Source organism: Macrosteles quadrilineatus, unplaced genomic scaffold, assembly GCF_028750875.1.
Source record: "Macrosteles quadrilineatus isolate MER2022 unplaced genomic scaffold, UCM_ALF_1.0 Scaffold_2__2_contigs__length_208266976, whole genome shotgun sequence".
NCBI classification, from domain to species: domain Eukaryota; kingdom Metazoa; phylum Arthropoda; class Insecta; order Hemiptera; family Cicadellidae; genus Macrosteles; species Macrosteles quadrilineatus.
In genome coordinates, this window is record NW_026542595.1 from 105,033,968 (window position 1) to 105,060,618 (window position 26,651).

General features: G+C 33.1%; 3 protein-coding genes across 14 annotated transcripts in view; 2 read left to right on the top strand and 1 right to left on the bottom strand.

Annotated features, from left to right (window-relative positions):
- Positions 1–26,651, bottom strand: part of LOC128985492 (eye-specific diacylglycerol kinase-like) — a 319,947-nt gene that overhangs the window by 269,413 nt on the left and 23,883 nt on the right. The window lies entirely within an intron of this gene.
- On the top strand, positions 811–8,891 carry LOC128985496 (uncharacterized). Of its 2 annotated transcripts, XM_054405041.1 has the most exons (6): positions 811–1,309; positions 4,498–4,830; positions 5,800–6,032; positions 6,402–6,561; positions 7,637–7,745; positions 8,777–8,891. In XM_054405041.1, the coding sequence occupies exons 1-6, from the start codon at positions 1,102–1,104 to the stop codon at positions 8,844–8,846; spliced, it is 1,113 nt and encodes a 370-aa protein (XP_054261016.1). In that variant the 5' UTR covers positions 811–1,101; the 3' UTR covers positions 8,847–8,891. The 2 variants fall into 2 exon arrangements, with proteins under 2 accessions (XP_054261016.1, XP_054261017.1); XM_054405042.1 differs by lacking the exon at positions 4,498–4,830.
- On the top strand, positions 8,983–13,650 carry LOC128985493 (uncharacterized). The gene has a single exon (XM_054405037.1). It carries the CDS (start codon positions 8,983–8,985, stop codon positions 11,329–11,331), a length of 2,349 nt encoding a protein of 782 aa, XP_054261012.1. The 3' UTR covers positions 11,332–13,650.

Sequence of the window (26,651 nt, forward strand, 5' to 3'; positions counted from 1 at the left end):
TCTTAAAATTGTACAACAATGGAAGGGTTTGGTTTATTAACATTTCCTAGAGGCTATTTACTGGAATGAAGAACGCCAAGGAATTTCAAATGGCTTGGACATTTCCTACTCTGTCATTTAATGTCGGCGAAGACGAACTAGTAGAAGGGGTTACAGTGTCCAATCATTAAATACGGAATAGTTTATAATAATAATTTAATATTTTCATAATTTCTCAAGTTAGATAGTATGGTTTTTTAAGGCTGCTTTTAACAGTAATTGTTTACTTGTGAGTTATTTAGAGAAAAAAACTAGTCATATTACTTCGTTTTCTCAGCAACTTTGAAACTATTACAGTAAAATGTCAGATGTTTCCTAAAACAAATTTATTGCACACTACTATAATTTATTTTTCATTACAGATTCAATTTGCCCACGTATTTTTGTTTCCTGCCATGCTTCAGTTCTTAGAATATATTGATAGGGCATTTTAAAAGACTTAACCAAACCAACTAGGACAATATACCCTAATAGCACAAAATATCCATCAAACATTCAAATATGGTTTAAAACATCCATCGATGTTTTTGGATATTATTAAACGTTTATTAAACATCCAAACCTTAAACCTAAATTAATATTTGAGTTAGATATTTGGCAAACGTTGAATAGAGGTTTAATTTTGTTTGTTAAAATATCTAATTCTTATTTTATCTTGGATGATCATTAAACGTTTGATAAATGTTTAACTAAATGACATTTGCAGAGGTTTCTGGGTAAATTTTATCCCGTGAGGAAGAGGACCTTGTGAGTGACCGGTACGGTGGCCGCCATTTGCAATCGACCTCACTGCTAGCTTGACTGATTCACTTCACTTTCTCTTTAAAAACGTTATTTCTTTTTACTTTAGTTCAGACTTTGTTTGTTGGTTTGTTCCATTCTAGTGCAGTATTCCACACACTTTATAAAGTTCAAGTTTAGTTTATTAGTTCAAATGTTCCAATCAATTCTGCTGCTAGACTGAGACTCGAGACTACTGTAACGTTGACTGTTACCTCACCTCACTGGTAAGAATTATTGACTTTAATTATTAAATTGGTAGCCTCTTTGGCCCTCGCCAAAATGCCGTGGGCGGTTGTTGAATTTTTGACTAGTGAAGAGGTGGAGGCAGTGCCTCGAAACTGGATAATTAAACATGAGGACAATCTCATGTGTTTGTGGCCACCTCCCAAAGTCCACAAGCTGACTGACCTAATTGCGAGGGAAGTGGACATTAGTGAACTTGATGGGACAACAAAATACAGCATTCGTATTCTTGGTGAAAACTATGGTGAGTTTTTAGGCTACTTAGGCTAAGTTAGTGTATTCCTTAGACTTGACTTAAAAAACAACCCTAGGCCGTCCTTTTACATAGGCCTAAGCCTAACTTAACCTTACTAACCTGCGAGTAGCCTACTATCAACTTTTTTAAGGGCCTAACCACAGAAAACGTACTACTATAACCCAGAATGCCAACCGCATGGTAAAAAGCATTAAGCGTTTTGAGAGAGCTTTGCCTGTCAATCCGTAGGCAGCGCCACCAGCGTTGCCATGCAATAGGATAGCAACGCTGGTGGCGCTGCCTACAGATTGACAGGCAAAGCTCTCTCAAAACACTTAATGCTTTTTACCATGCGGTTGGCATTCTGGGTTATAGTAGTACGTTTTCTGTGGCCTAACTTACTAGCCTATTTTTTATTTTATTAAGTTATGGCACCTAACTTAGAGCATTTGAAAGCTTAAGCTATTGCATGGGCTAGGCTAGCTTATCAAGTTTTGGCTACAGGCCTTTATTGATGTGAGTTTTTTTAGGTTCACTTAAAAAATCGGTTGTAAATCTCAGGGGCATATGTACTGTCCATTCTGGTTAAGGTAGACGTTTGTTTATGAGCTAAGTTAGCCTACGGTAGCCTTTTAAAGTTAACCACCTCAAGCTAGGCCCAAAGTGTTAAGAGATTTTTTTGGAAAACAAACCTTGCTACGGAGGCGTTTTTTAGATACCGGTAACTTAGATTACCGGTATTGTTATCTAGGCCTAGATAATTTAGATAGGTAGCGTTTTGGGAACCAACCACTGAGGTTATTTAACATGTTGATTGAGGTCTACGTTATTTAACAACTTTCTGCGAGACTGGCGTACTCATTGTCCTACGTTAAACTAGCCTACGTGGGTAGGCCTACAATTCCAAACTCGAAAGTATTTAACTTATGTTAAACCTATAGTGAGCAGTTTAAACATTGCTGTGAGATCTTGTTTTCTTTGGCGCTTATTGTACTACTTAGTTTTAGCAAATATTCATAGGGAATAAGCTATTACTTAGGCTACCTTAGGTCTCATGGTAAGGCCAAGACCCGGGACCGATTATCTTTTTTGTTTTGAGGTCCCCAGAGGCCAAAAATAGGCCTACCATCTGTTCAAATTCATTTAAGTTATATACCGTAGACATTATTATTTTCTTGCATGTTTTGGCTGCACTTTACTTTAGGTCCTACACTCATTCGAATGAAAAAATATTGATCGATATATTGATTAATCGATTGTTTCATTCGATACAAGTTATCGTTTGGTTAAGTTAGTTAGTTAAGGTTAACCTAACCTAACTAACCAAACGATATAACTTATCGAATGAAACAATCGAATAAACTTAGGCCTAATCGATATTTTCATTCGAATGAGTGTAGGACCTAAAGTAAAGTGCAGCTCATGTTTTTATATAGGCTATATACATATGTATATATATATATATATATCGGTTAGCAGCACAATAAGTTAACTCGAGCAAAAATAATCCGTTCTTGATGAAATTTGGTACAAATGTGTAAACTTACGTTTATTCCTACGAGTTCCCAAACCAGCATGATGGGACCAAGGGAACAGGGGTTTTATGGGTTAAAAATAGTTTTTTCCCATTTTTGACACTTAAAACAAAAGATTTTGCAATTTATTTCTAACTTAAACCATTTTGTAGAGCTTATAAAAAGAAATAATTTAGTACGGTAGGCCTAAAAAAGTTATTGAAGTGCTGTTGTATGCCTAACGGCCATGTAGAAAATGAAAAAAAGTGTAGGCCTACGGTAATTTAAAAATTCCCATGTTATTCGTACCTATGGATAAATTGAAAACGTTTGTAGGCCTAGTTTAGGCCAACTTTTTAATGGATAGGCCTATGTTGATAAAATTTGGCAAATTTATTTATTTCATCCTAGGCCTGCCTATAGGCTACTACTGTATTGTCGTATGGTCAAAAAAAGTTTTACCTTCACCCCGTAGCAGCAAACCTAAGAACTCGTTAAGTTAAATCTAATGAAATTTAAATTGGGAATAAATATAGGCTATGTCTTATTTATGGAAATATTTGAGTAAAAATGTACAATCAGACAAGTTAAAATTCGCTTAGTCTGCAGGTTTTTGCGGAGGGGGTATTATACTCCTAACTTATCCGGTATAATTCTTTTAACTTAGATCCGACAATTTTATCGGTACCGGTAGCAGGGACTATTCTAAATTTTGTGAAGGTAAGTTAGGTCTTTGTCTTAACTTAGATGTAGTAAAATGGAACAAAAGAACAATAATTACTGTAACTTAGTATTTTATAGCATTGTTAAGGAACCTAACCTTGAAATTATGTTTGTATCTTTTTGCTGTATTTTTTTAACCGTACAGTACAGGGTTTTTGCTCCAAGTTTTTCCCTCCATTTTGGCAATTGAGAGCCTGCTAGCAGTTTGGTTTTTAGTGCTCCTGTCTGTCGGGTTAAAATATTAACTATGTTCTCAACGACTGGAACACAGTAGGCTTACAGTATGCTATCTTACACGTCTCTCTACAAAATGCCATATGAAACAAAATTTTAGCCTAATGTTTTTGCAGACTCAACAACAAAGCGCATTAGTTGTCCTTGCAACCGTCAGCGGCCGACCATTGCGCAACCACACTGAACGTGTTAAAATAAGTTTGTTACCTTGACTTTTTATCTAGTAAGCTTAAATCTAGCTTAAACCGTTGTCTGCGGCTGACACAGTGCTGACCATATACTGTTTAGTGTACAATGAGAAATTAAAACCAAGGATCCTTTAACCATTTTAAGCTAACTGCATGAACAAATATTGCAAATTAGTCACGCACAAAATAAATTCGTACAGTAAAACGATGATGCCTCTTGAAAATCTTTCATTTTTGTTATTTCTGTAGTGAATGGTTTAAAAAAAACTCCAGAAAGTTTGGAAATACAGGGATGTTAGGTCGTGGAATCAGAATCATTTATTGACTTCCAACTGCAACTGTAATTTTTATCATGTATTGGTAATTGTAGCCTACCAACATATTTTGAATAACTTAGCAGTTAGTAAAGCGTAACATAGTCCCCCGTTCAGGAAATATAGGTTGCTTGGATCTTAATAAAAGATTAATTAAGTGATATAAAACTATAAACTTTAATATACGTCTACCGATAATAAATTAGCCGTTGTATATGTTTCAGAAACCTTTGCTCAGGCAAGACAAAAGTGCATCAAAGCACAAAAAGAATCCGAACTTGATAGTTGCGGAGAAAGTGAAGCAGAAAGAGCTACAAGGAAACGGTTTGCAAAAACCTTGTTTTCTCCATCAAATTCACCAAAAAAAAGAAAGATTTCAGACTTCTCAAAATTAGATTCGCCGAACGGTCCTCTACTTCCACCTCCCACATTTGTTCCCAACAGAAATAATTCTGAAATCCACCATAATGGTTGTTCAAGTAGTCCTAAGCCTACAACACATAAAGAAGAAACAAGTCAAGTGAAACGTACACACAAGTTGTCTAGTTTGGATGAAGGTAAATTTTGCTTAACATTTTCATTGATGAATTTAACTTAATATGATTTCATTTTACCTTATCATCATGTATTGAGGTTTTATCCTTGTTTCATACACACCTAATCTGTTGTTGGCTTTGCAAATTCTTCATTTAAATAGGACAAATTTACATTTTATCAATGTAATTTTCCAACACAATTATTGACCAACAATTTATTAGTGTGTCATCAAATAGCAAAATTGGTGTACCCAAACTCCAATTAACTTCTTACCTTACCTAATTAATAATATCCCTTCCCTCTTTGAGGCTTTCATTTCTTTTAACCTAAGTTAGGTATTGGGTGGAATTTTAAGTGTAAGCTTTAATCTTTTGCATAAAATTCAACATTTTTTGTTGTGCTTTAATTTTTTATTTTAGGTTTTAAATTTTGACATTATTATGATTGTAGTATTGATTACTTGGTTCCAAGGTTTAATATATATCTACATAACTTATGTAGTGTTTTGTACAAAAGGCATTTTATTATATATATTATTATAATTTATAATAAATGTCCATGCAGGTTTATAGTGTATGTTAAAAAAATTTGGTTTAGGTAAGTAGTGATTTTGCAGCAACCAACTTGTTTCATAGAATGCTGCAACTGTCTTGCTATTGTAGGCTCTTAGTGTGCCCTGGATGCTGGTTTCCACACTTGTAGGCTATATCTAGGCCTATGAAAAATACAATTTTTCAATTTGAATCTTTCAATTTGAAACTGTGATTTATCTGAAGTAAACTTTAGGTAGGTACCGGTACTGCCAAAGACAGGTTTTGTTTTGACCTTTGTGGTGAGTTATAAAATTGTGAAGATTAGAGCGTTGACTTTGGTATCCAAAGAAAACCAATTTGATGGGGTTGATCGTATTGATTGTAGCTAATTGTCCTGAATTGCACTATAAATCTCATCAAAAATGTAACTACCCTATATATCTGTTCTGGATTTAGAGTGGAAGAGGAAGATTTCCAATGAGTTGGCATACCTCAAACTTAAATTAGACGCCATATATGAAGTGGTGGTGACGCTCCAAGCATCGCAATCAAAGACCTCTGATGACATCTTCGAAGAAAGCGAAGCCGCCTCACAGAATATAGATATAATATGCAACCCAATCGAAAATGAGTCACATTTGGAGAATTTCGAAAAAAAGCTGCAGGAAAAAAAAACCTACGACTTTGTGGTTAGTATGGTTTTTTTATGATTTTGTCGTAGGTTAACTACATCTTAACACATTGATTGCGGGCTACATCAATTGATGTAGTGCGTCACAAGCGCTCCCATCGGACTACATCTATTGATGTAGTTGCGCCATTCTCACAACTATAATGCTAGTGTCTATGTATTTTAACATTAATTGCCATAACTAAAGAACCACTTGAGAACTTCAAATTTTATACGTGTGTGATGATCGAGTAATGTGACCTATCTTACAGTGTAGGCCTATGGTAGTATCACATTTGAACTTTATACCTTTACAAATTGGCGACAATTTTTTTTTTCAGTGTTTTACAAGATAATTTTTAACATTCAATTTTTGTTTGTGTTTTAGGTCAAAGATTTAAGTCGACTTGGTGGAACCACCACCAAAGAAGTAACAAAAAGAATACTGCGGAAGCTTTTATCAGACAAACTGGCCCAGCATTACAGTTTCCACGGGTTTAAAAAAAAAAAAGTTTTTGGGACCCTGAAAATGAAAAATGTGATTTTTGGTGAGTTTTTATTTTGTTTAGACTGGAAGTTATCAGAAAAACAAGGAGCTTTTTTAAAAACTAGTAAATGCTTCCACCAACCCAAAATTTTCTTTTTTATGCAATTTTCTCAGTAATATATATTATTCTAGGAAAGGGCGTAAAACAAAGTAACTGTATATCCTGTTCCTAGAGGGCCTGTGCTCAAACATCTCATAATTATCTTATTTTTTTTAAGTGTTTTCTTTTCTTGTAAAAGAAGTTACAGACTGTCTAGTTTATTTACAATTTAACTTACAATATAGCATTAAACCAGCTGTTCAAATAAAAGTGACAGTAACTTAAACATTTTAAAAATGGAAGTTTGTTTACATTTTAAAGTGCTCCCTAGAAAAAAAGTTTAGGGTATGAAGTCTTAAACAAAATGTCCTTTTTTAATAACCTGCATGGGTTCAAGCTATTTATAGTGATCCTGGGTATATTGTATCTGAAATTATCCTTTTAGCGAATTTCCCATGTAGGCTATTATCGTATTACTCATGGTAAAACCTGAACCGGGGACCGATTTACTTAAAAAAAATAAATAATAATTTAGCATGTTGAAGCGTTATCATGTGCCTAATGGTTGCAGAGAAAATACGAAAAATTAACAGTTTGATCAAATTTTAAAAATGCTTTTATTTTATACTAGACTATCAACATTTAAAACATTTAAAAAACACTATCCCTGTTGCAGCAAACCTAAGTGCTAATTAAACTAAAGCTATATAGATAGGGAGTAAGTGTGATATTTTTACGGAGATATTTTATTGTAAATCCAATTAGGCGAATGGAAATTCGCTTAGTATGCAGGTTTGCTGCGGTGGAGTTTTGGAGGATTCATTCAACCATGGAATATTACCTCGATGGTTCGGAAAATTCCCTTAAGGGATACCCTCTGTCTACAAGTACAGCAAAGCCAATCCCGGTAACTAATATTGAAGTATTTGTGGTATTGATGGTCTTCCTATTTCGATCCAAGGATTTATCTGCTTGCTGAGTTTATTAGGCTAACTATTTTAAATAAGATTTTTGACGTCAGGTTTCTGATTTTTAGATGCTGTCAGAAAAACTCCATCTACTACTCAAAGTTCGGATGCAGAGATCGAGGGTGTAGTTAAAGACTGGCTACGACAGGCCAAATTTCGATTGATAGCTAAAAACAAGTAAGTATTCCATATACCCTAAATAAATAAACTCGTCATTTCCAGTTTATATCATTTACAGTTGAACCTCTATAAGACAAATTTCAAGGGGTATGGGAAAAATTCGTACTATAGAGGTATTCTTAATAAAGAGGGCCGTTTTATCGAGGTTTAATGCTGCTGTTATTCCTCTTATAGAGGTTTCTCCTCGCTCCAAGGTTTCTCCAAACAATGAAAGGAGGAGGGATGGGTGGGGGTTTCATGTTGAGACAAGCTTCTGTTTGTTTTGAAAACTACGTACTATGGGGGTTAAGATTATGATAAATTCGTCTTATAGAGGTCACGTTCGTCTTGTAGAGGTTTTGTGCTAAGAATATTCGTTGTATAGAGGTTAATCAGTCCTAGCCCATGTCACAAACAAATTCGACTTATGGAGGTTTTTAACTTAATTACTACGTTGTATAGAGGTGTTTTTAGCATTGACCTATATGAAAGTGTCAAGGGGATAAAAAAAAATCATATCGAGGTTCGTACAAACGAGGTTCAACTGAACTAAGTAAACAGAGAAAGATAATATTGTAAATTGAAAGAATGAAGACACAGGTTTTTATAGATAGCTGGTTGTTTTCATGTGATGAATAATTATAATAATTATGTGGTTTTTACATCCCTCGTTAGTAACTTTGCCTGCTAGTCACTTTTTTAGTTATACGCACACCCCTACAAATAATGTTTTTTTTTAGTTTATTAGGATGTCAAACATTGAGGTTTTATAAAAACTAAAAATAATCAAATTTATTGTTTTAACTTAGTCCAACCCAATTCCTCTTAAGGTTAGTTTAACTAGGGGCTGCTTTCTGGGACACTACCATTAGGTGCTAAATAAAAATTATCCAATCGTATGTTTTATCAATGTTGTGATGGGTGGAATGGTTATATAATTATGTATTTTGTCTATTCAAAACTCATACATGCACAAAAAATAAAAATATAAAAAACAACTTGGTTTTCCCCAAATATTTCTGTAATCGTAATCTATTCTCATATTTCAGAACACAATACCCTGTGGTCCAAGGTGTAGATGAACAAGTCGAAGACCATCAGGGAGGCCCATCATCATGAACACAACTCAGAAAAGTTTACCGTCTAAATTAGGCTAATTATTTATTTATCTATGTTATACCTCAGAGTAATTATTTGAGGTTATACTTTTAGTTGGAGATGTATTTTGTATTTTTGTAAAGACTTGACTCTCAATATGCCTAAAGCGAAAACCAAGTATAAACATTTGAATGACATATCACGCCGTCACTTCAATCGTTTGGTGAAACAAGAAAGTACCAAAAATGGTGCCTCCACTTCCAAAGTAGGCCTAATTGAATGCAATGCAGATTCATTAACTAAATCAAAAACAACTATGTCCCCAAAATATGAGTGTGAAAGTGATGTGAGTAGTGAATGTGTTTTTCAAATGTTTAATGAAAATGTTGAGTGCAAAAGTGGTTTGAGTAGTGAGAACGGAAATATGAAAACATATATTAAATCTGATTCAAATAATACATCTACAGCTAGTGAAGTATATAGTTCTAGTGACAGTAACAGTGAGACTGGTAGTAATTCCAACTTCAATGATAGGTTTCCAACTGGTGAAATATATAGTTCTTTTGTTGAGAATGAATATGAGAGTGGTAATAATTCTGACTTCAATGATAGGTTTGCAGCTGGTGATGTATGCAGTTCTGGTGGGAATGGTAGTGAGAGGGGTAGTTTTTCAAACATTAGCTGTAATAATATCGATCATGACGACTCTCTAAATAGGCCTATTGATGATATAGATAGTAAATTAACTAATTGTAGCCCAGAATATATGTCCAAATTAGCAAACTGGGCAGTTACATTTCAAGTAAAAAACAATGCTCTCAATGCTCTTCTGCAAATCCAAAGAAGTGAACCAGGCTATGAACAACTTCCCAAAGATAGTCGTACACTATTGAGTACTCCTCGTTCAACTACAATTCGGAAAGTTAATCCCGGGGAATATTACCACTATGGGTTGGAAAATTGCCTAAATGAATACCTTATGTCTATAAAAACAGCAAAGCCGACTAATATTGAAGTATTTGTAGGTATTGACGGTCTTCCCATTTCTAACAGTGGAAGTAGTCAGGTTTGGCCCATTCTTTGTTATTTCAAAAACAATTTAAATACAGATAGATCCAAAGTGTTCACTATTGGAATTTACCATGGCTACGAAAAACCTTACTGTTCTAATGATTTTCTCAATGATTTCCAACATGAAATGATGCATTTAACATCTAATGGCCTAAAAGATAATGACTCTAATGTAATTTTTGTAAAGCTATCTGCAATAATATGCGATGCTCCTGCCAAGTCTTTTGTTTTAAAAACCAAAGGACACACTGGTTTTTATTCTTGTTCAAAATGTCTTCAAAAAGGTGTAACTGTAAGTAACCGAACTTGTTTCCCAGAGATAAACTGTGAACTAAGAACCCATGATAGTTTTGTGAACCAAGACCAAGTAGAATACCATTCAGGTACTTCAAACTTAGTGGGTATACCTAATTTTGATTTAATTAAGTGTGTTCCTCTCGATTACATGCACCTTATTTGTTTGGGAGTAGTAAAAAAACTTATGCATATGTGGCTTTTTAAGGTCAAAGGGTCTCATAGACTACCAAATCAAATTGTTCAATCAGCATCTGAAACATTGTGTACTATGACTGAATACATTCCTGTTGAATTTGCTAGAAAGCCGCGATCTCTTTTTGAATCCAACCGTTGGAAAGCTACGGAATTACGGCAATTCCTTCTTTACACTGGACCAATTGTTTTAAAATCCACACTTTCTAAAGACTTGTACTTACATTTTTTGGCCCTTAGTATTGCGGTATCAATAATGCTGAGTGAGAAATATCACTTAGAACTTTTAGACTATGCCGATTCACTTTTGAGGTGGTTTGTACAAAGTTTTTCCAATATTTATGGAAGACAGTACGTTTCCCATAATGTACATGCATTAATCCACTTAAAGGCTGATGTAATTCAATTTGGAACATTAAATGGATGTAGTGCTTTTCCATTTGAAAGCTTTATGTTTAGTTTGAAAAAGCTTTTAATACGTAAGCCTTATAAACCATTGCAACAATTTGCCCGTCGACAAGTAGAGTTGTGTAAAGCTAAACCAGATCTTGAAAAAGAACAGTGTTATCCAATTTTAAAAGGGTTGCATTTTGAAGGTCCTCTAGTTGAAAATATGTCTGGTTTTCAATACAAACAAGTTCATTTACAAGGTTATGTCCTGACAATTTTTACAGGAAATAATTGTTGCAAGTTTTCTGATGGAAGTATTGTCAAAATCGATAACATAGTTGAACGGGATGGTTCTATAATGATCCTAGGAAAAGCCTTTTCTAAAGTGAGTGAATTCTTCACTGAACCTTGCAATTCATCTTTGTTAGGAATCTTTAAGGTATCTGATTTAAGCAGTCTGAAATCTTGGAATTTGGCAGATGTAGTGCTCAAGTGTATACTTTTGCCCTATTCTGATGGATTTGTAGTGTACCCCCTTCTACACCAAATTGATTAAAACTTAACTTGTTTTATTTAGATGCATCTGCCAAATAAAGTGTGGGAGTATAAAAAGTGTGTTAAGCCCAGTGAATACCACATTGTGGGGCAAGTTTTTCCTGCGGGTAATTAGCTTTTGAAATTGTGTCGAATATAGCAGGGATCAGGTTAGGGTAGTTTTGCAGTAGGCCTAGTCTTAGTGTCTAGCAAAAATGCATTGAACTTTTAGTAGATTGACACTGCCGCAGTTGAGTCTTGGATATGATAAAATCCAATCTTTGTTTTTGTATCTTAACATTTACCACGTAGTCCTAGCCACAATCTTTGGATTGGGGAGTCATCAGATTTCTTCCCTTCTTGGAGGGGTCTCTAAGAAGTTGCTCATTTGAGGTGTTGTTATGTGTGCTGTTCTATGTAACCTGTGGTTTTGTAATATGGCCTGTTTATTAAGTATTCTTTGAGTTTTTTTGTGAAGCTGTTGATTGTGGTTGTTGATTTTATATGTTCTGGTAATAAATTATAATAATATGTACCTGAATTGATGGTTGCATTGCTGGTTTTTTGTAGTCGGTGTTGCTTTGTGTCAATGCAGTGTTTGTTTCGGGTGTTATAGGTGTGTATGTCTGAGCGTGGGGTGAGGGATGTTTTTTTTTTGGCTAGAAGTATTGTGTAAAATATATACTGGGAGATTATTGTTAGGATTTTGAGTTTTATGAAGAGGGGTTTGCAGTGTTCTACTAGGTAGGCCTAGTGGAGTCTCAGGATTGCCCGGATTGTACTTTTTTGTATGGTTAAGATCTTTTCGATATTGCTTGTGCTTGCTGATCCCCAGGCGGTGATACCATATTTTATGTGGGAATGAAAAAGCGAATGAATGGTAGGCCATTATAGCTACGTCCATTTGTGAGTGTGCGGATTCTTTTTATCACATAGGCCTACCTTGCAGTTGACAGTTTTTTGATAGGTATTTTATGTGATCTTCCCAGTTGAGGTGTTTTTCGACAACTATGCCAAGGAATTTTGTGGAGTTGGCCTTAGGAATGTCCAGTCCTCTTCTAGTCTGTTGTTGTTGTTGGGTGTGAATTTTATGTGGGTCGTCTTGTTTTTATTTATACTCAGGTTTATTGTGTTGCAGTATGCGGTGGCCTTATTAAGGGTTTCATTAATGATATCGGTGTTATCTGTTGTTCGGTCAGTGGGAAGTATGATTGTCGTGTCATCTGCGAAGAGTATGTATGTATCTGAGTTGTTGTCCAATTTCTTCCGGGAGGTTATTTATATATACTGTAAAAAATAGTGGGCCTAAAATTGATCCTTGAGGCACGCCTCTGGTGGTTGTTCTTAATGAAGATTTTGTGTTGATTAAGTTGTTATTAATCTGTTGTTCCAATTCTACATATTGTTGTCTATTGCTGAGATAACTTTTTATCAAATCAAGAGCTTTGTCATTGATATTGTATTGTTGAAGTTTTAGTAGCAGTGTATTCCAATTGATTGTGTCGAATGCTTTTTGTAAGTCTAAAAAGATGCCTGATGCACACTCTTTTCCCTCCCAGATGTTTGTTGGTTATATCCTCGCAGAGTTGTGAGATGTTCTTCACTTAGAACATCATCACATCCACTTAACCTGAATATATCTGTTGATAAAACTCAGCTAGTTGATCTTTTTTAGAAATATCCTGTGTTGTGACGACTGCTTAATTGAGAAAGCTTTGTTTACGTTTGTTATGATCTTGAAAATGGCTGAAGAGATGCACCAAATTATTGGGTTTTGAATATCATGGCTTAAATACCGTGTTTGGCCTTGAGACAAGTTAACAGCTTGATTCATTACAGGATCGTATTTTGAAAGAAACTTAACTATACAGGGACAAAAATTGCCATCATAATTTCCACCATGTTCCACTATGGCGAACTTCTGAATGCTAGTGAGTTTTTTACTGGGAACAGATTGTTTGTTTATACACTACTGTATATGTGACTAAACTTGCAATAGGCCTACAGTTGTCATTTTTAAATATGTGTGAGTGTTATATATTAATTTAATTTTAAAACCATTTGTGGAATACTTAAAAACTAATTCAAATGTGTTTTCAACTAGGTACAATGTTTTTATCATATAAATTTTGAAAAGGTTATTCAAGATCCATCTCCAACAATGTTATATTTTATTGTAAAAAAAGTTTTGTTGTACTTACCAATTTTTGTAATTAAAATGTTTTATCTCACCTTGTAATGGAGTTGTAAAATTAAAAATACAAATTATGATATGCAAGTATCATTTGTAGTAGCCTATTATTGTTAAACTTCTTAAACGTGTTTACTGAGATAAAGACTGTTTTTTATTCAAATTGTCTTGTCATATTATTTACCTCTAAAAATATTTTTTATTTTGTCAGTTTAGTTTGAAATCAGCTGTGTGAAATGTTTAAATATAAAGCATAAACTAGATGTTTTTGCCTAACTTTGATTTCTTGTTCTAAAAACCCTTCATCAAGTTTTTTGGTTTTATTTAAAACTATTTAATAGTATAATATTTTAATTGTGTGTCTGGACTCTTGTCACTTCAGATTTTGTGTACAGTTGGTCAAACCATTCATTATGTTAACAGTTCAATACAGTAACACCACTCAAAATAGTCTACACAATTATACACTGTCTGGGCATATATAGAGGTTTTAATTTAATGCTTTCAAACCTATTTTACATTTTTTTAACCATTAAAAAATGTTAATTAAATGTTATTAGATGTATATAGATATTTTCAAACGCAGCCTGACAAGTTTAAACTATTATCAAACAGCATACAAACATGAGTCAACCATCATCTATTTAAAAAATAAACCTTTATTTACATTATTAAACATTAAATAAACCTTTGTTTAACATTACTAAACGCTTAATAAACCTTTGTTTAACATTATTAAATGCTTAATAAACCTTTGTTTAACATTATTGTACAGCCTTCAAACATTTAATATATATTGTCTGGACATTTAGGTCTAGAGGTTTATTAAACCGCTATTAAACATTAATGAACCTGGCTAAACGTTTAACAAACGTTATCTGAACTATTTTCAACGATGTTTGGACTATTTCCAAACATTTACATTGAATATTCTAACCCTAAACGTTTGACTAACATTGTATAGACATTTGATCGAAATGTTTGTATTTGGTTAGAACCGGGACATTTGAATGTTTGCTAAACATTTTTTAGATGTCTAGGTTTAAAACCAAAATGTTTTATAAACATTGGACATAACCTAAGTAAATGTTTGTTTAACGTTAAATAATGGTTGTGTGCTATTAGGGTAGTTGCAATAACTGTTTGTTCTACAGTCGAAGCAAAAAGCTCACACTGTAAAACTTTAACTATAATATAAAATAAATCCTATTTAGTCAATGTCATTGCAATTAAGAGTAACGAGACTTAAAAAGCAGTTTTGGATTTAACAATATGTAAATCGACGTTAGAGTGCCACGGAGGTCATGGTAGTATTAAGTCGGTTTAGTTTGACATGCGGGCAATGCAGGTTTTATCAGTCAGTGATAACACGTTACATCTGCTTGTCACAGGGTCCCTTGTTCTCGACCTTATGTAGTCAATTAAACTTTGGCCAAACTATGACCACTTGCATGGGTAATGTCACGGCCTCCTCTAGTACAAGGCCGCGGCGAGATAAAAGTGGCAACACCGCAGCCCCGGCTTACCGAAACTGCTGTTGCACTTGTTGTAATGGAGCGCCTGTGAAACGTCTACTACCTGCACCGAGACCGTCCGCGTCGAGTGACAGGCCTATCAAAATGTTTGTTCGTTTTTACTTATTGTATGAGTGTGACAGCAATGTCGTTTATGTTTTTTTACCCTGACGATGCCGTACTCATATTTTAGTCCCTCGTTGTACAATGGTCTACCCGACGGCCTTAAGGTTGTTGCGTATAGCGAAACATTTAAAGAAAAACTTAAAGATATATATTTTTTTTAATTTTAATTATTGTCTAGGCGTATAACGGCCAAATTGTTAGGTTGAATTGTTATGTACAAAATTGTCAAATTTGCTCTGCATATTTAGCGTAGTAGTAAGATATTTAGCGTAGTGACGAAAGTTGTTCTGAAAAGCTGGTGTACCAGAGAAACGCTTAATAAACACATTTTATTTTTTTTACTAACAGTGAAACATTTAGGTTTTAAACCTAACATAAAAGAAATTGAATTACTTGACGAGGTAATTATACCACATCAGCGCCAGTGAAATGTTTATCTCAAAAACTTCGTTATTACCATGGCAATAGGCCGGCCGGTGCGACGTTGTCACACTAACACCATGGCCCTGTTTAGAGGAGGCTATGGTAATGTGTTAATTTTAAAGCTTAGTACTACAAGAGACAAAATGATTTTTTGTTTATGGTACTATTTAGAAAATTATAAAATAACTAAGAAAACTACTTAATTTTACTTTGGTGGTAAATAGCATTATAATTTCTAAACAGTACTTAGAAATGTTAGCAATATAACAAAGAAGCGACATATGTGTTAGTAGGATCAAAATAACTTGTCAAAATGATCATTTAAAATAATTACACCCCAGAGACTTTTCTTAGGGGTTGTACCAATTAAAAGTCGTAGAAAAAAATTTAAAATCACTTATAAGCGAAATAATTCCAAATGTCTTGAATATTTGTGGTTGTGTAACGGATTTAACATGTCTCCCTTAGCACTTAAGTCTGAGGAATTTCTATAATTGTATGTCAATTTACTGGTTCGTTAGTAAGAAACTTAAGTAACTGAACCCTTTTACAAGTAACCGACTTTTGTTGGACCCATCATATTGGTTTTTAAAATTTATGGTCAAGGACACACATTAAACTGCAAGTTCATTTTTTCCATCCAGAAAAAAACTGAGTGTTTTCTTTGTTATTCAAAATCAACACTTTAATTGAAAAACTCACACAACTAAAACCCACTTTCCAATCCTGAGTCTTATAGTGATTTGAATCTTCCATATGCTATTAGAATAGAATATTAATCAATTCAGGGTAGACTAAGAGGCTTTGGGAGTTGATCCGCCTGTCGGAATTAACCCTTTGAGTTATTCATTTTTTAATAACTCATGATCAATACATTCATGAAGGCAGATATTGTATTGAGACATGGCACATCGCACTATTATTAAATATGATTAAATCACCTTTTTCATACAGCATGATTTAATAAGGCATGTACAATGTTACGGCGTTATTCGTCATATACAAAAATACAAAGTTAAGTCGTCTACCCTGAATTTGTCCTTTTACATTGATTGACCTTGATCGCTTGAGTGTAAATCGTATAAACTAAATGATGGTACGAGTTCGTACATTATAAGAATAAGACTGTTAAATAAATTTTAAGTGGCATTTCTAGATCACGAACCTACGGCATCTCAGTATTAGTTTCAAAGTGCGTCGTACTACCGACTTATCCATCGCCTTATAAAACTCCACCATTATACCCTTAGCAATATGGTCGCCAGGGAAACTACATAATGTTCAAGGACACTCCAATATTGCTAATCTTATATAACTAAATATGTGCAAATTAGCTGTAAAGGACAAATGCTGTGACAGTTTCCTTCATAGTTTTCAATCGAAAAACCTTTAAAAAAATATTTCCATATAGATTTTCCAAAAATATAGCCCTACCCGTATAACTAAATTGTTAATTAAACAAGCTCTGTTTGTATTTTCTTCCAAAGGTTGTAATCTGTCTCATTCCATCATTTAAGAGATTTAAACGCTACGATTAGCTCGTTAAAGTTTTAGAAAATGTATTTATACCCTCAAAGGTCCACCACTACAAAACGACAAAAGATAGAAACGTGAACTTTTATACATAAGTGAATGCTAAGTTTCAAATTCTTGCTCTAACATATCTCAAGCTATTAAGAACTAACAGACAATTAACTTAGCACTTTGGGTCTACAACTATTTTACGTAATATGATTGTTTTGGCCAGAGAAAAAAAAACAACGTTATGCCTGTGCTCTATTGCTTTTAATGTGTGTCTCGCTGATGATTATTATGATTTTTTAGAACAGAGAAAAAAATGTCAAAGGGAACCAGGGATTCTTAGGACACCTGTAGATACTTAAACCTTCCCATAAAGGGATTTGCTAAAGGTTAAACTAAGGTGTACAGTTCATTCCAATTATTTCAATACACATGAGTAACTTTACTAACCACATTCTCCCCCTCCCTTGGTAACCTGAGGTATCATTAACCCTGCAAGTTTGTTAAGGCAGTTAGTTACTGTATTGTGGAGCTGCCAACACATCCGAAATGCATTACCTACCCGTATTAATCTTTGCATAAGGGATGCAAAGCTAATAAATCACTTTACCCACAATGCATTTAGGGTTGAGGTGATCAATATTTATCATACATGTAATGTAGTATCGTGTACTTAGTTAACAAACTTTAAATATTTCGTAATTGACATCTAGGGTTGCTATCAGTTTAGTACCATAATATACGTTTTTATTTTTTTAAATAGATTAGAACTTTTTAAGTTGTATTTTAGGTTATTTTTTCTAAAAAAATGTTTAAAGGACTCTCTATATTATAAGTTGACGAACTTTAAAACTGTTAGTAAAGAGCTTTAGTTAAATTAAATATATTATATCGCTAACGAGACATAACCGATTTATTATTTGTAGCTGAGCGACACATAGGCTTAAGTACTCGTACCTATTAAAATAAACTACGTAGAAAATCTGTAAAAATTGTATTTTTTTCGTTTTAAAGCTTTTATAGCCAAATACATGGTCTGTTTTCTTTATGTAAAGCTCCAAGGAATACCCTCTTGTAAAATGCATATCTGGGTAAATATAAGCTGTATTCTTAACGATGCTAAATTAAATTTTCTATTTAACGTAATTTATTAATTAATGATTAATTAATTGATAATAATATCAATTACCCTTATAATAATAACAATTGGTAGTTAACGATTGTTTTAGTTGGTGAGAATAAAGTTACATAAACTATGTTCAGCTAGACTGTTGTAATACTCCACATTAAGTTCCATAATAAAACACTAGTAACAGTTGGATGTGACATCAGAACTCTCTACAAATGCATAAACATAGTCATAAAGCTGCAAGAAGCTATGTATTGAATCATCCATAAACAGTTTATATATTTAAACAGCGCATTTGGGAACACTAGAGGAAAATTTATCCATTAGAACAAAGCACACATTTCAATAACATTCGTTAACTTTCTTCTTACAATTTGATTCAATTCTTAATTTTGTGGGTTTAAACATTTCTTAGTAAAATAATGTCCTTCTTAGGAAAATAAACAATATAGTCAATTCGAATATCAAAATATTAATTGATTTTCATATTGGAATTAAACAACACTTGAACTATTAAATCGGTCTTAACGTGGTATCAGGAATGAACCCTGATTTGGTTTGAATGTAAAACTTTTTTTATGTGTTGAAATAATGGGGTTCTCTTTAAAATTCTTTTTAAATCACAATAATGGTTTTGTTGGATTAAAATATTTCACAAAATAACTAAAATCAACTCATATTTACTTAAAGATAACTTTAAGACTCTAATATCCATGAATGTGATAAAAAAATATGGTCTAAAATCAGTATCACCTATATTTTTTGCTTTTATAAATTTATGATCTCATTTACATGTATTAAAACACCATGTGGCATGAGAATGGCCTGTGTCGTGTTTCCTGATATAATCTCAGCTTAACCTGTCACAGAGCTTGAATACTTAAGTCATTTATATGACAGACTCCCACATAACAATCCCCAAACTTCCTTGATGATAACATCCTCGTTTTGGAGGTGGTCCAGAAAAAGTTAGGATGTTTAGAAATAATTATACAAAAATTACTTGGAATTTATTTGTAGTTAAAAAGATGATGGATATAAAAATGGGGGTTTAATTCCAGTTTAATCCACGATATAACAGCAGTAAAATGGCCTCACTAATTTTAGAATTCAATGCGGTTGAGGTTGAAGTGTTACTCAGAATAATAAATAACATTTAAAGCTAATAAAACAAGAAAACACACTGAAAAAATGATATAAAAATACAATAATATAGCTGTTTTCGTACCTTTTAAACACCACAAATATCGTATCCTTTGTCAAAATATCATAATTTAATTACATAAGTTAAATGCTCAGATTTAAAGCACGTGCTTTTATTGCCGAAAATATTACGCTTTGGAACTGGTGCTATATTAATATTTCTCTTACTTTTGTCATAACTGATATAATTTCTCATTCAAAATATTGGAAATGCATTACACACTGGATATCCTTCGTTTTGGAATCCGGTTATGAAAATTTTCTATCTAGTATTCAAAATCAATTAAAATATATTTTGTTACTTAAATCTCTTCTCCGCCATAGCGAAAACTCAATATTTTTAACATTTTCAATTATGAAATCATTTTTCTTTCTATCAAGATTACGACGAATCTAAAAAGAATATGTGATTAATGAAGTATAGTCTATGCTAGAGGAAGATTTTACTTTACGGCATTGTTAGCATTGATGTTACAAGAAGAAATGGTTACCAGTATTTTCAGCAATGTTTAATTAAACTTTTCCAAGAGAAAGGTAAGTAATGTCCCTAAAAATAAAACCCTAGGTGGAGAAAAATGAATTCAAGCCCTTGAACACTATCAAGATTAAGAAAAGAATAATTTAATTGATATTAGGTTTGTTTAAGCATTTCATTTGAGCATTAAGTAGACCAGATGTTTATTTTATACAGTCTATTATTAAACCACTAATGATCAAGAACAGCTGGGTACAGTTACGAATAATAATAACTGTGTTTACTCAGGAACGAACCGAATATCTCCAGATCATCAGAAAGGAAACCACTTGGATACAGTTACGTTAAGTTTTTCTCCGGCTCATGAAAAACATGTTTACTAGAGCAAATACATAATGTATAAATTCAAACTAATGTTTAAAAGGGATGGTAATATATCATACATTTATTCGAGTGTATTAAAATTGTAATAAGTTAAGAGCGAGGAAAGAGTATTAGACGTTCTATAGAGTCAGAAATGGATTCTTAGAACCTACTGTTTAACGTTTTAACCTCCAAACTCATCCAACTGTAATCTAAATTAAGTAGTTATTTAGTGTTTTGAATATGTATAGGGTGTTTATTAGTCAGTGTCAAAATTGTTAAGGCATTATGCACGCAGATTACGAAAAAATACGCTCTTTGGATGGTTATACCTCACTCCTAATTCCGGCAAATATAAACAAAAAAAATGCTTTGACACCAGACTTAATGTGTGTTAAAATTGGGCCGCGTATTCGGGTAAAGTTTGAAACAGTTATCTGAGGATATTTTAGAAACGTAAAATTTAAATAGCCGTAAATGTTTTTAATATTTAATTACTGCCTCCTTGTAAATCTATAATGCCCTGTCTGTAATTTCTCTGAGATATTTACTTTTGGTACTGAAAGTAGACTTTTCATTCAAATTGAATTTCCTGATGAAAAATCTGAATATCATTAAGCCATTTGTCTGATATCTAATGAGCTCGATCGCTTCGATATATACGGCGTGGCCATTTCTCTTTTAGGACGCATTTTACAGAGTGGTTTTTACTCTTTGGTAAACATATATAATGAGAAACTAGATTTATACAGGGTGAATAGAAAGTCAAGACCCCCCCCCCCTCTAATATTTTTCCAAGTAAATATACAGAGATATCCTTTTAGTGGCCGAGCAATCTTAGCAGGAAGTTACATTTTATCATTTTAAAATTTTTGAGTGTCCCCCCAAAAGGGGGGATTTGGGGGACACTCAAAAATTGTTAATGTAAACCCCCTTCAAGTGACACATCATTTTGAAGTGTTTACAAAAACTTAAAGAATGGTGAAAACCAGAGCTCGCTATCTCTTCTCTATCCAAAATGGCAGCCAATATTAACAATTTTACCATTGATTTTCCACAACATTTGACGGGCTACCATTTTGGATAGAGAAGAGATAGTGACCTCTAGTTTTCACCATTCTTTAAGTTTTTGTAAACACTTCAAAATGAGGTGTCACTTGAAGGGGGTTTACATTTAAAATATTTGAGTTGCCCCCCAAATCCCCCCTTTCGGGGGGACACTCAAAAATTTCAAAATGATAAAATGAAACTTTTTGCTAAGATTGCTTAACCACCAAAAGGATATCTCTTTATATTTACTTGGAAAAATAATAGAGGGGGGGCCTTGACTTTTTTTTCACCCTGTATGTAAATTATCCTAGATGGTAGGGATATTTTAAAGCAATTGGAATATTTGAACGATTAAACAAGATAGTTGTCATAATATAATTTTATTGATTCAAAGACCCTTTGGAATAGTAAATCAGAGTGTATGTTTATTATTTTTGTGTTTTTACTAACCCAATAACTTTATTGAAGAAAAAAAATTAAAAATAGTTTTGGATAACTCAAACCTTAGAAGAATCCTAAAGTATATCTACGATATTATGTTTTAAATAGCCCCAAAACGATAAAAATCTTTATAAGACCGTTATATAAGTAAATTATCGATAAAACGTACAAAGCTATACGTGCGGTAATTTAAAATTTATAGTTCTCACATAATTCTGGTTGGTAAAAAAATAAAAACAGAAAAGAAAACAGTGAATTCTATTCCCATCACTGGGAGTCAAATCTGCTTATGAGTTTCTTCAACAGTTTCGTTAGACTCACATATTCTGTCAACTGTAAATTCCACATCAAATGTACATTAAGAGAAGTTGGATGAGTTTGGAGGTTAAAACGTTAAACAGTAGGTTCTAAGAATCCATTTCTGACTCTATAGAACGTCTAATACTCTTTCCTCGCTCTTAACTTATTACAATTTTAATACACTCGAATAAATGTATGATATATTACCATCCCTTTTAAACATTAGTTTGAATTTATACATTATGTATTTGCTCTAGTAAACATGTTTTTCATGAGCCGGAGAAAAACTTAACGTAACTGTATCCAAGTGGTTTCCTTTCTGATGATCTGGAGATATTCGGTTCGTTCCTGAGTAAACACAGTTATTATTATTCGTAACTGTACCCAGCTGTTCTTGATCATTAGTGGTTTAATAATAGACTGTATAAAATAAACATCTGGTCTACTTAATGCTCAAATGAAATGCTTAAACAAACCTAATATCAATTAAATTATTCTTTTCTTAATCTTGATAGTGTTCAAGGGCTTGAATTCATTTTTCTCCACCTAGGGTTTTATTTTTAGGGACATTACTTACCTTTCTCTTGGAAAAGTTTAATTAAACATTGCTGAAAATACTGGTAACCATTTTTTCTTGTAACATCAATGCTAACAATGCCGTAAAGTAAAATCTTCCTCTAGCATAGACTATACTTCATTAATCACATATTCTTTTTAGATTCGTCGTAATCTTGATAGAAAGAAAAATGATTTCATAATTGAAAATGTTAAAAATATTGAGTTTTCGCTATGGCGGAGAAGAGATTTAAGTAACAAAATATATTTTAATTGATTTTGAATACTAGATAGAAAATTTTCATAACCGGATTCCAAAACGAAGGATATCCAGTGTGTAATGCATTTCCAATATTTTGAATGAGAAATTATATCAGTTATGACAAAAGTAAGAGAAATATTAATATAGCACCAGTTCCAAAGCGTAATATTTTCGGCAATAAAAGCACGTGCTTTAAATCTGAGCATTTATAACACTAGGTAGGCTTTCGTTACGCCAAGTGTTAAGCTTTATAGTTCTCATTGTGTGATCGTTAATGTGTCAGATTGTGGCTGTAAATTTCAATTGTTTCATTTATTTCAATCCTACAACAAGACGGCTATTTTTAGTCAGGAATGAAAAACTATGAATTACTTGAGGGAGCGATCTGGTGGCAGAGCGCGATGTTTCGGTACACAGGGTCCGAGGCTCAAATACCGCTAATCACAAAAATACTTTATTTATGTGATAAAGCTACGATCCTCTAGGCATGGCCCAAAGTAATAATGTATTAAATGATTCCTAAATACAGTCTAGCGTCCTAGGATGTGAGGATAGGGCATAAGAAATAAAACTGTTAAGTACCCCGTAAATAAGTTAGCATTGATTAGAGCTAAAACGAAATTCGCGCATTATACAGGTAAAGAAAATTATCCAAATAACTAATTTGGCGACAATATTCGTATAAAACATCAACCACAAAATTAATCTTTTTAATTCGATTTACTTATTTACGTATAAGTCACACAATTTTGACTTTACCACGTCGAAACCAGCCAAACTACCAAGGATGTTAAAAAACTGAAACAACAAAGTACATACGGGAACCAATCCACAGCTTGTCAAATCTACAATTCATATTGCTGGTTTATACTCCAGCAATAAAAGTGACAGAATGATATCGATATATTGTTGGAACAGATGAGGCCCTCTGTCACAAAATGAAAATCCCTCTCCCTTCCCCCCATTACCCCCCCCCCTATAGTCACACCCACTCTTGGGGTTGAGGTCTGTCTCTCCATATCAGAGGTAGGTCGGTCGATAGATTGTTGACTTTGATCCGACATGAAGTGCACTCTGAGTATTTTTAAGAAAATCGCGTTTTCCATGTTTTGCGTCCATGGATTCAATTCTGTCCGGAGCGAGTTAGGAGTATAAATAGGTTGCTTCTTGGTTGATATGAATGGTATAGTAAATTGTAAACTTGAAAAATTAAATTTATTTTTGGTTACCTTTTAACAATTCCTCTTTTATTGGAACTTGTGGAAATTTGTCTTTTTTTATAAGAGGACAGCATAAATGTTGATTTTCAAACGACCATTCATTTTTTGTTATCTATCAAAAGACAATCTATACAAAGCCTTATCTTGATCACATAATGCTATCACTAGAATCGCCTTGTATTATGTCAGGATTATATCAAACATTTTATTGTAAATTAACTATTTCAAAGCCTGAAATGTTCTGTATAATCAACAGGAATAACAACAATGAACAAATTCAAATTTTACTGCACTTTTGGTAACATAATTAATACTAAATAATATTTTGTGAGACGTTTTGAACATAAAGTTAACTTCCCAATTAGTAATTTTCAGCTGCCTCTTGTAATTAAACCAATGTATAGTTGCATATATTTGTAGACAATAATCGAAATAGTATTTACTGTAGCCCCTACAAGTAAAATGTTTAATTTAAACCAAATAATTCAAAGTTTGATAACAAAAAAAAATTATTAATCAACAAAAACACACAAGTGTCACATGGTACAGTTTTATTCAAATATAAAAATGTTAGATCTATAAGGAAGTGTGCTTTGAGTACTGCATAGTTCAAAAATTTGTTTATGTCAAATTGTGTCTCACAGTCAATCCAAAAGGGGAACTAAAAGTTAAAACGAATTTTAAATAAAGCCGTGAGAAAGGCACAAGTCTCACTGAGAAACGCGGCAATCTCAGCCTCGACTTGTTGAATAACCACACATATCCTGGTGTGGGAGGGGTACATTTCAAATGAGGTACACAGTTTGTCAACAGCAACAAATACGGCTTGGATTCTCACAGGGTGCAAGATAAAGTTTTCTTAGATAGACTTTAGTGAGGAAAACATGTTTGGATTATTATATATTTCAATGTTATGTCATTTATTTGTGTTACACTGTTTACCGTCCCAACAAAATTAACAGTAGGCCTATTTAAAGATCAAATGCCAACCAAATCGTAAAAAAATAACCGTATGATAATTCAACATATGCATATGTTTATATTTTAAATTTGAAATCTAAACACTTCAAAATGTCTAATGAGACCACACTTGTTGCAATTTATGCAAATAATAAAAACTATTTGTTTTACTTAAGTTTTTTAAGCATTATTATTTCTTGTGAATTATTACCATCCAGCATACTTGGGAATAACGAATAGAAATTCTATCGAATAGCACTATTCATTAGTTTTTTTGGCTAACTTCTATTTTATTAGTTTGTTTTTAAATTAACTAACTAATAACTTCTATCAGTTACTTTTTACGGGACTAACTAATAACTTCTAACTAGTTAGAATTTTCAACTAACTTTCCCAATTATGCGGAAGCATCTCAAATACTGATTATTTATTTCACGTGATCAGTGAGGGTTGCGTGCGGCCGTGAAAGGTCAGTGCCCTTGTAGACAAACAACGCGGGGGGTGGGGAAAGAGAAAGTCAAAGTCCAGTTGCTTTGGAATGCAGTGGGCCTGTGGAAGGGTAGTGACGGCCATTATCAACACCCCAAGCACTGATGGGTGGGAAGGGGAAATGTTTGTTTGGTGATTGATATATCATCTCAAGTGTCAAAACATTGTCTTAGTTGATGTATCTGACAAGTTTTATGTCATTTGTTTATGTTGTAGTAATGTAAATAAATGTGACAATGTTTGATTAAAACACAAGTACCAGGGGACCGATCTTGCTCGAGGGGTTTGATTTGTTCAAGAGGTAAAAAATAGAGCTCATAAGCCTACAAATTTCAGTCTTACTATGATTAATTAAGTAGTAAAGTCAATTCGTTTTTGTTAGACATCCATTTATCCTCAATTTAGTCTACAAAACTTTTAAATTTGGACGATTAATCTATAAAATGTCCACAATAAGCTTCAATCAATATAAAACTCATGATACATAACATCCTGTTATCTGACGACCGTTATTGCATTATAAGTCACTGGGATCGTGGAACGTTGCAACTATAATTACGGGATGGTGTAATAACGCATCAATTCGTGTGGTGGTGCATCGTCGAAAAATACAAATCTTCTTGGCATTTCCTTTAGATTTTTAGTTCAATGTCAGTGTATATTGTTTTGCAATAAAACACTTAATGTTTTTGAACAGTCGTAATTATCCCTTTGGTTAGTAAGACATCATACAATGCAAATGTATTATACAAGCAATTTTCAATAGCATTGAAATTGGAGGAAATCGTAGGAGCATTTTTAAAATCATATCTTGCGCAATCTTTACTCATATTATAGTATATATTAGTAACCAAGATGTGACATTAAAAAGAAAAATACTTAAAAACAACTGCCCAGTGAAAACTAAAACTAACTTTATTTTCTATCAGTTAGTTTTTCAACTAACTAATAACTTCTATCAGTTACTTTTTAAACTAACTAACTTATAACTTCTATCAGTTACTTTTCACGGGACTAACTTATAACTTATAACTTCTAACTAGTTAGAATTTTTGACTAACTTTCCCAACTATGCCATCCAGACTGTCAAAAGTTAGTTTTACCAACTAGTAAACTAATA

Coding starts and splice junctions, on each gene's coding strand:
- LOC128985493 (XM_054405037.1), top strand. CDS start 8,983: ATGCCTAAAGCGAAAACCAAGTATAAACATTTGAATGACATATCACGC.
- LOC128985496 (XM_054405041.1), top strand. CDS start 1,102: ATGCCGTGGGCGGTTGTTGAATTTTTGACTAGTGAAGAGGTGGAGGCA. Junction 6,033..6,401: donor AAAAAACCTACGACTTTGTG/GTTAGTATGGTT, acceptor TTTGTGTTTTAG/GTCAAAGATTTAAGTCGACT. Junction 7,746..8,776: donor CGATTGATAGCTAAAAACAA/GTAAGTATTCCA, acceptor CTCATATTTCAG/AACACAATACCCTGTGGTCC.